General features: G+C 57.0%; 2 protein-coding genes across 4 annotated transcripts in view; both read right to left on the bottom strand.

Moving 5' to 3' along the window:
* Positions 1-30: 30 nt before the first annotated feature.
* SLC22A31 (solute carrier family 22 member 31) lies at positions 31-5,479 on the bottom strand. Its single transcript, XM_054170312.1, has 10 exons — positions 5,421-5,479; positions 4,239-4,683; positions 3,426-3,529; positions 3,191-3,345; positions 2,542-2,710; positions 2,090-2,235; positions 1,874-1,982; positions 1,590-1,804; positions 1,362-1,473; positions 31-385 (listed from the first exon to the last, which is right to left on the bottom strand). The coding sequence occupies exons 1-10, from the start codon at positions 5,477-5,479 to the stop codon at positions 37-39; spliced, it is 1,863 nt and encodes a 620-aa protein (XP_054026287.1). The 3' UTR covers positions 31-36.
* Positions 5,480-11,486: 6,007 nt separating this feature from the next.
* ANKRD11 (ankyrin repeat domain containing 11) overlaps positions 11,487-15,754 on the bottom strand; it is a 170,621-nt gene continuing 166,353 nt past the window's right edge. For all 3 annotated transcript variants that reach the window (XM_054170026.1, XM_054170024.1, XM_054170025.1), the window contains 4 exons: positions 14,433-14,531; positions 14,183-14,326; positions 12,999-13,091; positions 11,487-12,104 (listed from right to left, as the gene is read on the bottom strand). In XM_054170026.1, coding sequence (XP_054026001.1) covers positions 11,919-12,104; positions 12,999-13,091; positions 14,183-14,326; positions 14,433-14,531 — 522 coding nt within the window. In that variant the 3' untranslated portion in view covers positions 11,487-11,918. The remainder of the gene's footprint in view (positions 12,105-12,998; positions 13,092-14,182; positions 14,327-14,432; positions 14,532-15,754) is intronic.

The raw sequence follows: 15,754 nt of genomic DNA on the forward strand, positions 1-15,754 counted from the left end.
AGCAGAGGGGAGACCCTGGTTGGGGGGGACTCACAGCTATGTGTCACGAGGGGTGGCAGGTGAGCCCAGCAGCCTTTTGGTGGAGGTGGTGAGGCGTGAGTAGTCGTGGGGGATGCCCTGGGGGGCGAGCAGGGGGAGGTGGTCCTCACGGGGGGGCCGATGGAAGAGCGGGGGGCGGTGCTGGCTCTCCCCATCCTGGAGGGACTGGGGCAGGCTGCGGCCCTGGCTCTCGGGCAGCAGCATGATGCTGAGGACAGAGAGGATGGCGAAGGAGGCGAAGACCACGTGGTGCAGGAAGAAGCCGCGGCTGTTGGGGATGGCGGTGATGGGGGCGGCAGCCTTGCCCACGAAGCTGGTCCCCACGATGAGACCCAGCCCGGCACCCCTGTGGGGAGACCATGCTCAGAAGAGGTCCAGGGACGGGATCAAAGAAGAGAACCATGGAATTGTTTTGGTTGGAGGAGACCTCTAAGATCATTGAGTCCAACCATTTGAGGGCTATCAGAAATACTGCCCTGTGATGACCATGGGCTGCTTACCTCCACTGCAACAGCAGCTCTTCAGTACCCACATCACCCAGAGCTTCTGCACACCCCACACCCTGGCAGGCTGATCTGTGCTGGATGCACAGCCCAGCACTTACAGAATTACAGAACTGGTTTGTTGGAAGAGATCTTTAAGATCACCAACTCCAACCATTACCCAAGCACTGCCAGGTCACCATTAAACCAAGTCCCTCAGCACCACATCTCCAGAGTCTGGAAACCCCTTCAGGGATAGGGACTCCACCACTGCCCTGAGCCGCCTGGGCCAGACCTTGAAAACCCTCAAGGAGAATGAATTGTTCCCCACATCCAGCCTACACCTCCTGTGGTGTAACTTGAGACCATTTCCTCTTATCCTCTTGTTCCTTGGGAGAAGAGACCAACCCCAACCTGGCTCCAACCTCCTTTCAGGGAGTTGTAGAGAGCCAGAAGGTTTCCCCTCAGCCTCCTTCCCTCCAGGCTGAACAACCCCAGTTCCCTCAGCTGCTCCTCACAAGTCTTGTGCTCTAGACCCTTCATCAGCTTCCTTGGCCTTCTCTGGACTTATTGCAGCACCTCAATGCCCTTCTATCTAGGAGTTAGGGGCCCTACAATTGAACCCAGCATCCAAGGTGTGGCCACATCAGTGCCCAGCACAGGTGGATGATCCCTGCCCTGGGCCTGCTGGTCACACAACTGCTGATCCAAGGCAGGATGCTGTCAGCCTTCTTTAACCACCTGGGCATATGCCAGCTCATCTCCAGAGTGCTGTCAGCCAACACACACAGGTCCTTTGATGCCCCCACAACCCAGGAAGGGTGGCAGCTCCCCGCTTACCTGACCACAGTTGGGAGAACCTCACTGGCGAAGAAGATGCTGAGCATGGTGACAGCATGGGAAGCAGTGATGCCCACGACAGACAGGGTCAGGACAATGAGGTCCAGCAGGTCTGGGGGCAGAAGGCATCATCAGGGGGGAAATCCTGCGCACACAACCTCACTCCCCGCCGCCCAAGCCCGGGGCGGCGCCGGCTGCATCCCACCAGAGGACCCCCAGCATGCTTACACTGGGTGAGGGCCAGCAGCAGGAGGGAGGAGATGCCGGTGAGGACGGTGCAGAGCAGCAGGACGGCTCGGCGGCCGAAGCGCTCGGCTGTCACACAGATGAAGAGGCAGGCGGCCACCTCCGTGCCCAGCAGCACGAAGTAGGAGGAGAAGAAGCGGGGCAGGTGCGGAGCCAGGTTGCGGGTGAAGCAGTGGCGGATGCCAGAGCCAATGAACCTGCAGGACAGCAGGGTCAGGGGGCTGCGAGCAGGACCCACCCCGCCCCGCTCCCCCTCGCCTGCTCACGCTGCGAAGCCGAGGATGACGCCGTTCTTCCAGATGACCCTGGTGCTGAAGATCTCGCAGACGGCGTGGTACCGGGGCTGCGGGCACCCCTCAGACAGGGTCTCCAGCTCTGCTGGGACAGGGGACCTGGGTTAGAGTTGGCACCATCCCGCCATCCTCAGTAGCCCTAGGGAAGGAGTTAGTCGCCGCATCGCCTTCAGCAGCCCAGTCACGCACCCGCGAGGAGACTCTCGTGGTGGCAGGAGCCATCATCAGAGCTGGGGCTGCCGTTTTCGGCCAGTGCCTGAAGGGTCTTCCTGGCCCTCTCCAGCTGCTTCGTGGCCAGCAGCCAGCACGGTGACTCCAGCAGCAGCGCCGGGCACCTGGGGCACAAGTGTCAGCGTCACAGAACTCCCCAGGGCCTGGCCCCGCTCCAGCCCTTCCCAGCTTCAAAGCAACGCTGCCCAGAAAACCTCAACTTCAAACCTGAGCAAACATTTACCCAAGGCAGGAGCATCCCCACACCCCACCTGCAAGAGAGCTGGGCAGCCCTTGATCCCCACCACAGCCCCGGGCAGGGTGTGCCTGGTGCTCCCTGGGCATAGCTGAGTGCCTTGGGGCACAGCTCAGCCCCGCATCTGGTGGCAGCCCCCTCCCCAGGTGCATAACCCCCATCCTGGGGGTCTTACCACCAGCAGGCAGCCAGCAGAGCCAGGATCATGGTGACAGCACCCTGCAGCACCCGCCAGTCCCGGCACAGCACCGCCAGCCCCGGCAGCAGCAGCTCCCCGGCGATCCAGAAGAACCCGGCCACCATCGTCACCTCCAGCCGGTGTGGGGGGTCACACAGCTCCAGCCCTGCCAGGGGAGTGAGGCCTAAACCATGGGAGCCAGGGCTGTGGGGTATCCTGCACCCCACAGCATCCTGTGTCCTGGAGCTTCCTACACCTTGTAGCATCCTGTACCCCAGAGCATCTTGCACCCCAGAGCCTCCTGCACCTCAGAGCATCCTGCACCCTGGGGCACTGTGCACTCCAGAGGATCCTGCACCTCAGAGCATCCTGCACCCTGGGGCACTGTGCACTCCAGAGGATCCTGCACCTTAGAGGATCCTGCACCTCAGAGCATCCTGCACCCTGGGGCACTGTGCACTCCAGAGGATCCTGCACCTTAGAGGATCCTGCATCCTGGAACATCCCACGCCCTGGAGCATCCTGAACCCCGGAGTCTCCTACAGCTTGGACTATCCTGCACCTTAAAGCTTCCTACAGCTCAGAGCATCCTGCACCCTAGAGCATCCTCAACCCTCACCCCACCCCAGACCCCCACCACACTCACGAGCCACGTAGAGGGACAGGAAGGCTCCCGCCAGCGCCGCCCCGAAGAGCAGCCTCGCAACCAGCACCATGAGGAAGTTGATGGCCAGCGCCACGGCGAGGCCCAGGGGCACCGCCAGCACCAGGGACACCAAGAAGGCAGGCCGGCGACCAAACCTGCCAGGGGACAGCTGTGAGTGGGGATGGACACGGTGCCCACCTGCCCAGGGGGTGCCATCCCAGTCGCCCCCAGTTACCTGTCACAGGCCAGGCCGGCGGCAACGCTGCCCAGCGTCCAGCCCAGCAAGTGCGTGGTCTGCTCCAGGGGCACCTTCCAGCGCGAGGAACACACCAGGTCCCACTGCAGGGGACACGGTCGGGGACACGTCAGTGTGGGAGGCTCAGCAGAACCCCTGTCACTGCCAGCAGGGCTGGCATGGATGGGGTCACTTCCCCCTGGGCAGCTTCTGGCTGACCCCCACCACATGAGCAGAAGTGGAGGATGGATGTGGAGGGATAATGCTGGTAGCACTTTCCTGTCGCCTCTGTCCCCCCCTCAATGCTCCAGGACTCCCCACAGACACACTTACAGCACTTCCACGGGGGTCTTCCACCTGCTTCCCACAAATTGTCTCCCCAAACTCACTCCTCCCTTACAGCCCAGGGCCCCCTCTTGGTGCTTTCCTACACATCCAAGCCTTTCCCATGTGATCTTTGCTGGGGTCCCCAGTTTGCTCCCCCCAGACTCCCACCCCAGATCTCTGGGTTCCTTCTGAACCCAGGGAACTCCCCAGCCCCACTTTCCCCAGACATGGGAATCTCCCTAAACCCTCCCAACCTCCCGCACATCCAGGGCTTTCCTGGGGACTGGGACCACCAGCTTGCTCCACCCAGACCCCTCCCCAAGCCCCTATCTCCTCCTCCCCAGCCGCCCCCTCCAACCTCTCCTGTATCCACAGGACGCCCCCATCCTCTTCCAGACTTACAGAATCTTCCTCAACCCCGAGACTCCCTTCCGGGACCCCCCACCCCGGACTCCTCCTGCCCCTTCCCCCCGTCCCCGCTGTGACCTGTGTGACGATGTTGTGGCGGAGGCCGGCCGCGGGCAGCACGTAGTGCCAGCCGCGAGTGCAGGGCCCGGTGCCGTTGGGCCGCCCGGTGCCGGTGCCGGTGTCCCGGTACCGGTAGAGCTGACAGGGGCTCCAGCCCCCGCGGAGTTGCGGGACGGCGGCTCGGAGCATCGCGGGCGCCGGGAGGCGGCGGAGCGGCGGCGGCAGGAGAGAGGGGTCCGGGAGGCAGCGGTGGGGGGGCACCGCTTCCAGCGCCCACCCCATCGCCCATCCCAGCGCCAGCGCCGCGCACGGAACCCACCCCCCTGCCCACCGCCCGCACCGAGCCCGGCACCGCCCCGCCGCCGCCCCCGCCATTGCCACCGGGCAGCGACCGCGACCGGCAGCGCCGGGCATGGAGAGGCGGAACCGGCTGCTCCCGGCCCCGCCCAGGCACGGCCTTCTCCTACACCGGGCTCCACCCGTGGGGCTCAAACCCGTGAGAGCCGGTTCGGTCCCTACACCCCCGGCACCGGTCTGTTTCCTTCCAGCGCCGTTTAGCCCCCACCGACCCAGTTTGTTTCCCTCCCCGTCCCAGTTTGGTCCCACTAAGCTCAGTTCGCCCCCTTCAGCCCGTTTTAGCCCATTTCAACCAGGTTAGTGTCCCACCCCCTCCCAGCCCCAGTTTGGCTCCTCCCAAACCAGTTTGCCCTCTTCAGCCTGGTTCCCTGCCTCTCCCACACTCCCAGATGGGAGCTGCTCAGAGCCTTGCTCACACCCAGCTCTTACGCACCGGCAGCCTCACCACTTGGCCAGGATGCCACCACACCAGTCTGACCAGCACCGAGAGAATGTGGGACCTACCCTGGGAGGTGGCTGCACCCATGGATGTGGCCAGGAGCAGCACATGGTGGAAAACCCACTCCAGACACCGCCCCCAGCAGCGGCACCAGAAGGGAGTAGAACCATAGAACCATTAAGGACCTCTGAGGTCAAGTCCAACCATCCACTCAAGACCATCACAGACACTAAAGCATGTCCCCAAGTGCCACATGTACACCTTTAGATACCAGGGGCTTTTGGTGCTTTACATGGCTGATTAAAGGTCTCCTCATGCTTTAATCCATGGTTATTTGGTGGTCCAGGGGCCAAAGACCACTCTGGCTGTGCCCAGGATATTGCCACTGTGAGAAACTGCCCTACCTGCTCTGCCTGCGCCAGTCCTCATCCAGCTGTGGCTGCTGATCCAGTGATGGGCCCATGGAGTCGAGGCTGGAGCTGGGGGGTCAGGAGGGGAAGGCTGGGACCCCCAGCTCTTGCCAAAGTTGATGTGACTTGGTGGAGTTAAACCCTCAAGGTCCTCAGCACAAGGATGGTGGAAAATTCCTGAAGCATCTGCAAAGCTGGTGGCAGCAATGGGCAGTGAATGATCTTCTGCTGGGGACCTGTGTGGTTGCCCAGATGCTAGCAGTGTGAGCCCACTCCAGTGAGACCATCTTGGCCATGGGGCTGCCTGGGCTGAGCAAGAGCCTACAGTGCTGGAAGAGCTGATCAGGGCTGGTAAAGTGGTTGTGAATTCAGTTGGGTCCACTCTGGTGACCCCAGCAAAGCTGCCAGCAGAGGACAAGGAGCCAAGCTGTGTTGGTAACGTCTCCACCTCCAAAAGGAGCAGCTGAGATGTTTAACCAGTGTGTGCACACAGGAAAAATGAACAGAAAAAGATGAAGCAGGAGCCAGCAGCAGGTCAGCCCAAGGGCTGGCAGCTGTAGGCAGAGGTGATGCAGGCTACTCGGCTCCTATCCAGCTGGGAATGGTTGGAGAGTCTTGGAAGGGGCCCCTGAATCTGTCTCCAGCTATGTCCCCCCGAGCTTGTGGTTGAGGACTGACTTGCCAGCTGCACGAAGCCTGGGCTGGACTATGGCTCCACCGAGAGCTGCATGGCCAGCATGGAATACGACAGGGCTGGCCCCCAACCCAAAGGCAAGTCAGACATTGCCAAACCAGTAGCTCCTTCCCACCACAGAGCAACCCCAGTAGAGACCAGCCCCACAAACCCACACAGACCCCCAGCCCCAAACCATGCAAGCATGCTGCCGGCTCCAAATCCATGTGTTGTGTCCCCTCAACCGAGAGGTGACGTCTCCCTGAGCCTCCCCATTTCTCCCAGTCCATGGAGAGCACACTGGGGTCTGGGCACATGGAAGAGATGGGCACGAATTGGTGCAACTCCTCCTGCCAAACCCAGGCACCATCTTTATATGAGATTACATGCTTCAAGTCTTCATACAGATGTGAACACAGGGACAAGCCACAGCAAGCCTGAGCCGGGCTCTCACCAGGCACTGCCTTGGTGTTCTCAGAGACCAGCCTCTGTGGATCCCACAGGCTGGCAGCAGAGACCAGCCCCTGTGGATCCCACCAGGCTGGCAGCAGAGACCAGCCTCTGTGGATCCCACAGGCTGGCAGCAGAGACCAGCCCCTGTGGATCCCACAGGCTGGCAGCAGAGACCAGCCTCTGTGGATCCCACAGGCTGGCAGCAGAGACCAGCCCCTGTGGATCCCACAGGCTGGCAGCAGAGACCAGCCTCTGTGGATCCCACAGGCTGGCAGCAGAGACCAGCCTCTGTGGATCCCACAGGCTGGCAGCAGAGACCAGCCTCTGTGGATCCCACCAGGCTGGCAGCAGAGACCAGCCTCTGTGGATCCCACAGGCTGGCAGCAGAGACCAGCCTCTGTGGATCCCACAGGCTGGCAGCAGATACCAGCCTCTGTGGATCCCACCAGGCTGGCAGCAGAGACCAGCCTCTGGATCCCACCAGGCTGGCAGCAGAGACCAGCCTCTGGATCCCACCAGGCTGGCAGCAGAGACCAGCCTCTGTGGATCCCACAGGCTGGCAGCAGATACCAGCCTCTGGATCCCACCAGGCTGGCAGCAGATACCAGCCTGTGGATCCCACAGGCTGGCAGCAGAGACCAGCCTCTGGATCCCACCAGGCTGGCAGCAGAGACCAGCCTCTGGATCCCACCAGGCTGGCAGCAGATACCAGCCTCTGTGGATCCCACAGGCTGGCAGCAGAGACCAGCCTCTGGATCCCACCAGGCTGGCAGCAGAGACCAGCCTCTGTGGATCCCACAGGCTGGCAGCAGATACCAGCCTCTGGATCCCACCAGGCTGGCAGCAGAGACCAGCCTCTGTGGATCCCACAGGCTGGCAGCAGATACCAGCCTCTGGATCCCACCAGGCTGGCAGCAGAGACCAGCCTCTGGATCCCACCAGGCTGGCAGCAGAGACCAGCCTCTGTGGATCCCACAGGCTGGCAGCAGATACCAGCCTCTGGATCCCACCAGGCTGGCAGCAGATACCAGCCTGTGGATCCCACAGGCTGGCAGCAGAGACCAGCCTCTGGATCCCACCAGGCTGGCAGCAGAGACCAGCCTCTGGATCCCACCAGGCTGGCAGCAGAGACCAGCCTCTGTGGATCCCACAGGCTGGCAGCAGATACCAGCCTCTGGATCCCACCAGGCTGGCAGCAGATACCAGCCTGTGGATCCCACCAGGCTGGCAGCAGAGACCAGCCTCTGGATCCCACCAGGCTGGCAGCAGAGACCAGCCTCTGGATCCCACCAGGCTGGCAGCAGAGACCAGCCTCTGTGGATCCCACAGGCTGGCAGCAGAGACCAGCCTCTGTGGATCCCACCAGGCTGGCAGCAGATACCAGCCTCTGTGGATCCCACAGGCTGGCAGCAGAGACCAGCCTCTGGATCCCACCAGGCTGGCAGCAGAGACCAGCCTCTGGATCCCACCAGGCTGGCAGCAGAGACCAGCCTCTGGATCCCACCAGGCTGGCAGCAGAGACCAGCCTCTGTGGATCCCACCAGGCTGGCAGCAGCACCAGGCCAGCTCCACCCAGGTTGTACATTTCACAAAAGCAGCTTGGACCAGGCTGGTGCAGGCTAACAGAGCACAGAGGGAGCAAAGGTGCAGTGCACATGGAACACACATGGAGCAAGCAGAGAGCACAAGGAGGGCACATGGCAGAGCTGTCCCAGGTAGGCACAGGGCTGGCATCAGGACTGGCACAGCCAGGAGCACTGTGTGGCATTGTCCTCACCAGCCTCACAAGCAAATGTGAATTCAGCCAACAGGGCAACAGTGATCCACACAACCCATTTCTGAGGTTCAGCATTAAAAAAGAAGGACAAAGAGAAAGGAGGTGGCTGGGAGGGTGGTGACACCTGGTACAGCACCCCAGGAGCCTGTCCCCAGGAACACAGAGTGGCATCACCCCAGCTCCAAGCTTTGCAGCCCCAAGACACACTAGGCCCTCAACTCACAGCCACTCCAGGCTCTGTAAACTCACCAAGCCAAGGTCAAACATCGTTCATCACATCGCCCTGTGACCCAACATGGCACAGGGTGTCCCCTCTCCATGTGGTCCCCTTGCCCCACAGCTGGCCCAGCTGCAGGGTTAGCACTTTTGGGCTTCCAGTTCCACCAATCACAATGGGCAAGGCTAGAGAGAAGAAATGACAAGGTGTTAAAAACCAGGTCAACACTGGAGACCCCTGTGGCCATCCCATGAGTAGTTGAGCACATCAGAGAGGCTTCCAAGTACAAGGTTCAACAAGGCTAAGTGCTGGGTCCTGCACTCGAGTCACAACAACTCCATGAACACTCCAGGCTGGGGGCAGAGTGGCTGGAAACTGCCCAGTGGAAAAGGAGCCAAGGATGCTGGTCAACGGCTGCTGAAGATGAGCCAGCATGTGCCCAGGTGGCCAAGGCCAAGAGCATCCTGACTTGGACCAGCAATAATGTGGTCAGCAGGACCAGGGCAGCAATTGTCTCCCTGGAGACACCACAGCTAAAATCTGGAGTTCAGTTTTGGGCCCCTCACTCCAAGGATACCGAGGTGCTGCAGTGTGTCCAGAGAGGGGCAATGAAGCCGTCAAAGTGTCCAGAGCTCAAGCCTTGTGAGCTGCTGAGGGAACTGGGGGCCTGGAGAAAAGGAGGCTGAAGAAGATCTTCTGGCTCTCTACAACTCCCTGAAAGGAGGCTGGAGCCAGGTTGGGGTTGGTCTCCTCTCCCAAGGAACAAGTAACAGGACAAGAGGAAACAGCCTCAAGTTGCCCCAGGGGAGGTTTAGGTTGGACATGAGGAAACATTCATTTACTGAAAGAGTGCTCAGGCATCAGACCAGGCTGCCCAGGGTGGCAGTGGAGTCTCCATCGCTGGAGAGGTTTCAAAGCTGTGCAGCTGAGAGCCATGGTTTAGTGGGCATGGTGGTGCTGGGCTGTTGGATGTGCTGACTTTAGAAGTCTTTTCCAACCTTGATGATTCTATGAGTCCATTTCATGACTCGGCACCACCACACATCATAGAATCATAGAACTGTTAGGGTTGGAAGGGACCTCAAGGATCATCCAGTTCCAACCCCCCTGCCATGGGCAGGGACACCTCACACTGCAGCAGGTTGCTCACAGCCACATCCAGCCTGGCCTTAAAAACCACCAGGCATGAGGCTTCCACCCCCTCCCTGGGCAATCTGTGCAGTGTCTCACCACCCTCATGGTGAAAAACCTCTTCCTAACATCCAATCAGAATAGAATAGAATAGAATAGAATAGAATAGAATAGAATAAACCAGGTTGGAAGAGACCTTCGAGATCATCGTGTCCAACCTATCATCCAACACCACCCAATCAACTAAACCATGCAACCAAGCATCCTGTCAAGCCTCGCCCTGAACACCCCCAGCGACGGTGACCCCACCACCTCCTCAGGCAGCCCATTCCAGTGGGCAATCACTCTCTCTGTGTAAAACTTCCTCCTAACCTCCAGCCTAAACCTCCCCTGACGCAGCCTGAGACTGTGTCCTCTTGTTCTGGTACTGGTTGCCTGGGAGAAGAGACCAACCTCTGCCTCACTACAACCCCCCTTCAGGTAGTTGTAGAGAGCAATAAGGTCACCCCTGAGTCTCCTCTTCTCCAGACTAAGCAACCCCAGCTCCCTCAGCCTCTCCTCACAGGGCTGTGCTCCAAGCCCCTCACCAACCTTGTTGCCCTTTTCTGGACACGCTGCAGCTATCACTCCCTGCCACCCTAAAAAAGTCCCTCCCCAGCTTTCTCGTAGGCCTCCTTAAGCTACTGGGGGGCCTGGCTCTTGGGAGGAAGCCCCTTCCAGGTTGAACTCTCCGTCACCAGGCTAATTTTAATTAATTTATTTATTTCTTTACACATAACTGAAAGTGATGTTACAGTACATAAGTTATTTACAACTGTGCAGTAATGTGTTGCAAAATAAATTATCTAGAAGGCAGCAAAAGTACATTGTTAATGTATATAAAAACTGTACAGCATTTATGGGATACAATTTTTCTTTATATGAGTATTGGCTCTGTAGTGTTTTCAAGTTATGTTCTCAGAAAGAGAAACGAAATGCCCAAGATTAAAGGAAAACAAAACAAACAAACAAACAAACAAACAAAAAAGAAAACCAAAACCAAACAAAACAACAACAACAAAAAAAACACCCCAACAACCAACCAAAAAAAAAAAAACCAAAAAGAAAAGAAAGTAAAATAAAAGAAAAGAAAAGAAAGTAAAAGAAAAGAAAATAAAGTAAAAGAAAAGAAAATAAAGTAAAAGAAAAGAAAATAAAGTAAAAGAAAAGAAAATAAAAGAAAAGAAAATAAAGTAAAAGAAAAGAAAATAAAGTAAAAGAAAAGAAAATAAAGTAAAACAAAATAAAGTAAAATAAAATAAAGTAAAACAAAATAAAATAAAATAAAAAAGTAAAATAAAATAAAATATAAAATAAAATATAAAATAAAATATATATATATATAAACCACGTGGATTTTACTCCATTAAAAACACGGTTGGCAAAGTCCTTTCTCTGCCGTTGCCTCTGCTGTTTTTTTCATCGTGGTTGTTTTTTGCCCCCTGCTGGCCCCCGGTGCCCGGCGCGCAGCCGGCTCCTCCCCCGGGGCGTATCCCGGAGCCGTCCGCACACCTCCAGAGCCTTGGCTGCTCCAACTTGGACGCTGTCCTTGGTTTGTTTGTTTCTAATTGTTCTGCGGGGTTGTTTGTTTGTTGGTTTTTTGTTTTCTTTTCTTGTCTTTTTTTTTTTTCTCCTTTTTTTTTTGTGGTTTTTTTTTTTTTAGACATACCCAGGATGGAACGAGAAAACTCAAACATCCCCCCCCACCCCCCATGGTTTCCTGCTGCAGCTTCTCCCCCGAGGGAGAAGCGCGAGCGGTGGAAATCGAGAGAGAGCTGGAGATCGCGGTGTTCACCAAGTCCGTTGGAAACAAGGTGGTTGCTGGCCCCGCTCGGCAGCTTTTGTTTCTGCAACACACGCACACAAAATGGGTGTCCTTGGCCTCCTCCCTCCACGCCTCTGCCAGTCTCGGGGCCGGGGAGCGCCCGCTGCCCGCGGCGCAGACCGGCCGCCTCCCTGCAGAGGAGATACGTCCCGGGCCGCTGCCCGGCGGAGCCGCCGGCAGTCCGGAAGCGAGGGACGCGTTGTGAAGAAAGTGCAATTGTTTGCCTTATTGTTTTGTTGTCTGCTGATAGCTGCTTTCCTCCTCCTCTGACCAGGGATTCATCAGCAAGCGGTAAGGGTGAATGTGAGCTCGACCGCCCGACCTCGGAGGGCTCCCGTCCGTGCCAGTTTGCAGAGATGTCTCCCGGTTTGGAACTGTCATGCCGGCAAGAGCACAAAGTCATCGTTCACGTCGACCATTGGCACATAGAAGGAGGGCACCTCGTTCACGCAGAGGGATTTGTGCCCTGCGGGGTCCAGCTCCTGCACCTTCAGCTGCCACTCCATTCTCTGCACCGCGTTCAGGGCGGCAGCTTCGTGTTGCTGCCGCATGAGCAGGCACGTCTGGATTGGGGACAAAAAAGGTCTGGTGAGGGAGTGGAAGAGGGCAGGAAAGGCTCCTGCTGCCCACCCCTCCCAGCAAAGGCAGGAGGCCTGCAGCCGTCATGGTGGGCAGAGCAGTAGATAGACTAAGGGATACCACACTCATCCTCATAGGAAGGCAACCTGAATTTGGGGTGTCTGTTGAGTCTAATTCCAGGAGCAAACCCAGAGGGTCCTCGTAGGGTGGCTTTTAAAGGTTTGCAAGACTCAGAGAGCATTTGCTCTACTGGTGATAGCCTCAGCAGACAGTGTCCATCTACCCAACAGTGGCCCTTGGCTGCCCAAAAGCAGGGCTCTACTTCCTTCATGGAGCCGCCAACTCTGTCCATGTCACCAGAATCATAGGATCATGACTGAGCTGGGTTGGAAGGGACCTTTAAAGGTCACACAGTTCAAACCCCCTGCAGTCAGCAGGGACATCTGCAACTAGAGTAGGTTGCTCAGAGCCCCAAACAACTTCACCTGGAATGGTGCCAGGGATGTGCCATCTCCCACATCTCTGGGTAATCTGAGCTAGTGTCTCACCACCTTCAGCATCAAAAGCATCCCCCTTCTATCCAGTCTGAATCTCCCTCTTATGGCTCAAGCCATCACCCCTTGTCCTGTCACAACAGGCCTTGCTCAAATGTCTGTTCCCATCTTTCTTATCAGCCCCTTGAAATACTGGAAGATCACAAGAAGGTCTCCCAGATGAAAGTACCATGGTTCCTGCTGTGCCTGGGTTTGTCACCCAGAGCTCTCTGCTAATCACTGTGTGGGCTCCTGCCACCTTGAAACCACAAAGGCAGCTTTGGGGAAGAGCAAGAGACAGGAGCTGTGCTGGGGAACCCCTCCTGGAGGTCCTGCTGCTCTCACCTTCATACGGTCGTACTTGTCGTCCACGTCCTGCAGCCAGGAGATGAACTGCCGCGCGTTGAAGCGGTCTCTGACCGATTTGTTTTCGTCTCCCTAAGCAAAGAGGAAGGACATGATGGATATTTTTTTTGTCTACTTGAAGCAGTCAGAAGTCTGACAGGCCAAGTTCCAACCCCTCTGAGAGCACAGAGAAACAAGGAAGGTGCCTGTGGGGTGGGAAGACAGAGCATGCTGCTCCTCGGCTGCTCCTGCAGCCCTTTGCCAGGGGTTCAGCCCCAGCTCCACAGGGGCACATGCTCCCCAGTTTTGGATCTGTCCATGCCAGCTCATCCCAGCACCCTCACCCCTCTGTCTCCTTCAACTCCTGCCCAAGATCATAATGTCTTCACTGCAGAAGCACAGACACTTGGCTGGGAGATGCTGAGGGATAAATCAAGGCTCCTGGATCGATAGACCAGGTCATTAATAAATTCCAGGATGCTACGCAGGAGCAGGATCCCTCCTGCAATGCAGCAGTGTGTGTCCTCAAGCTGCCAGGCTGGGGTGGGCTGCAGAGGGTGCTGGTGGGACGGCTCAGGACCACCACAGCCACTGGCTGCAGGAACCAGACACAGAAACCAAACACGATTCCCCCTTCTCTGGCAGAGCGCGACATGAAATGGAAGCAACAAACAACCATTTCTTGTGGGCTCTGAGTCAGAGCCTGGCTCTTCCAAAGCCACTATTCAGACAGAAATCAATTCAGTGGCTTCTCTCCCCCTCCTTCAACAGGAAAAGACATCCCAGAGTGCAGCAGAATAAACCTTTCCAGCATGTAGATCCTGATCCAGAGGGAAGGGTAGAAGGTCCCAAGACTCACTGATAAACCTGAGTCATCCCTGCTGCTAAAGAGACACGACGCTCCCTGTATCCTGGTGTTCCTGGTGTATTTCCTTCCACGGCACACACATGGGGTGTCCCAGAACATGCCACAGCAGAGACTGAGTCAGCTCAGGCAACCTGGGCAGGGCTCCTGCAGCATGTCCTACTGCTGTGTGATATGGTGGGCGACAGGTACCTGAGCAGGGAGAGCATCAGTAACCCTTGCCCACAACCTTCCCTCTGGAAAAACAGTGTCTCCACTGGGATTCCATACAGCACCTCTGAGACCCACCACTCCCCCCCCAACCAAGACAGGCACTGACCTGATTTTCTAGAGGCATGTTATAGACCTCAGAGTCCAGCAGCATGGTGCAGGCACTGAAGGGCACAGCCTGGTTGGCAATGGTCCTCGCTGCCCGACAATGAACCCTCAGGATCTCCTGCTCACAAGAGACAATCAGCTTCTCCTGAGGAAGAGCAAAGGAAGCAGTGAGCATGGCAGCCTCTGTCTCTCCAGCATAGGAAATGTGGGACCTCTATGCCAGCAGAAATTTCTTTGGAGCACTCCCTTACCCGCTCTATGCTGTGCTGGAGCCGCAGCTTCCCCCGGACAGCTTCCTGCTGCTTGAAGAGCTCCTTTAGTGGCTCTGCCAGCGATGGTGGTGGGGCAATCTGGGGACACAGGACAAGGACAGCACGGGGTTAGAGCCACCAGTGCTGCTGGGTGAGTACACAGCCTGTGGGGCTCACCATCAAGAGGGGTGTGGCCAGCCGGTCGACTCTACTCCTCTACTCTGACCCAGCGAGGCCACATCTGGATTCCTGGGCTCAGTTCTGGGCTGCCCAGTTCAAGAGAGACAGGGAACGACTGGAGAGAGTCCAGTGGAGGCTACACAGATGCCCAGGGCAGTGGTGGAGTCCCTGTTCCTAGAGGGGTTTCAAAGCCATGGAGATGTGGTGCTGAGGGACATGGTTTAGTGGTGACCTGGCAGGGCTAATGGTTGTACTCGACGATCTTAAAGGTCTCTTTCAACCATAGGTTCTATGATTGTATCTCTGAATGCACTGCAGCACAATGACCCAGAGCAGGTATCTGTTTCACCCTGCTTACTGCAAGGAATCAAGCCTGCTGTGGTCAGTCATATCAACCTTCCTCCTCCTCCTCCTGGCTGGATCCTGGATGTCTTGCCTGCAGCACTAAGTTCTTTGATGCATCTTTACCAGCAAGTCCACCCCTGCAGCAGAGCAGTGAATTATAGCTCCCACTGCCAAGAAGCAAGTGCTACCAGCATGTCAGGCATCAGAGGTGGGAAACACAAGGGCAGGAGTTGAGAGCCATCTTCTTCCTCAGTAATTCTACTGCTTCTCAAAGCAGTTTTGCCTTCCAGGCTCAAACCCAGTGGATTCCTTGCCCTAAAACCTGAGCAGGTTCCAAAGCACAGCCCAAGTTCTTCTCTGTGCAGAACCAGAGAATTGTTTTGGTTGGACAAAAACTAAAGATCATTGAGTCCAACCATTACCTAACTCCAGCAGGTCACATCCTAGAATCACAGAGCTGTTTTGGTTGGAAGAAATCTCTAAGATCACCAAGTCCAACTGCTGACCTAACACCACCATGACCACTAAACCATGTCCTGAAGTGCCATGTCTACACGTTTTTGAACACCTCCCTGGCTCCACCACCTCCCTGGGCAGTCTATTCCAAATGTGTCAGAGGACACATTTACCACACAGCCACCACCCACTTACTCAGGCTTAGGTTTGTCATCATGAGCATGTTCTAAGAGGAGGATAAAGCCACCAGCATTGCAAGGGTGCTGGTGGTGCACAGGGAGACAATCTGGCTGGGCTTGGAGCAGTAAGGGAGGGCACAGGCCCTGGTGCTGTTGTTCAAA

This window comes from Dryobates pubescens, chromosome 19, assembly GCF_014839835.1.
Source record: "Dryobates pubescens isolate bDryPub1 chromosome 19, bDryPub1.pri, whole genome shotgun sequence".
Classification (NCBI taxonomy): Eukaryota; Metazoa; Chordata; class Aves; order Piciformes; family Picidae; genus Dryobates; species Dryobates pubescens.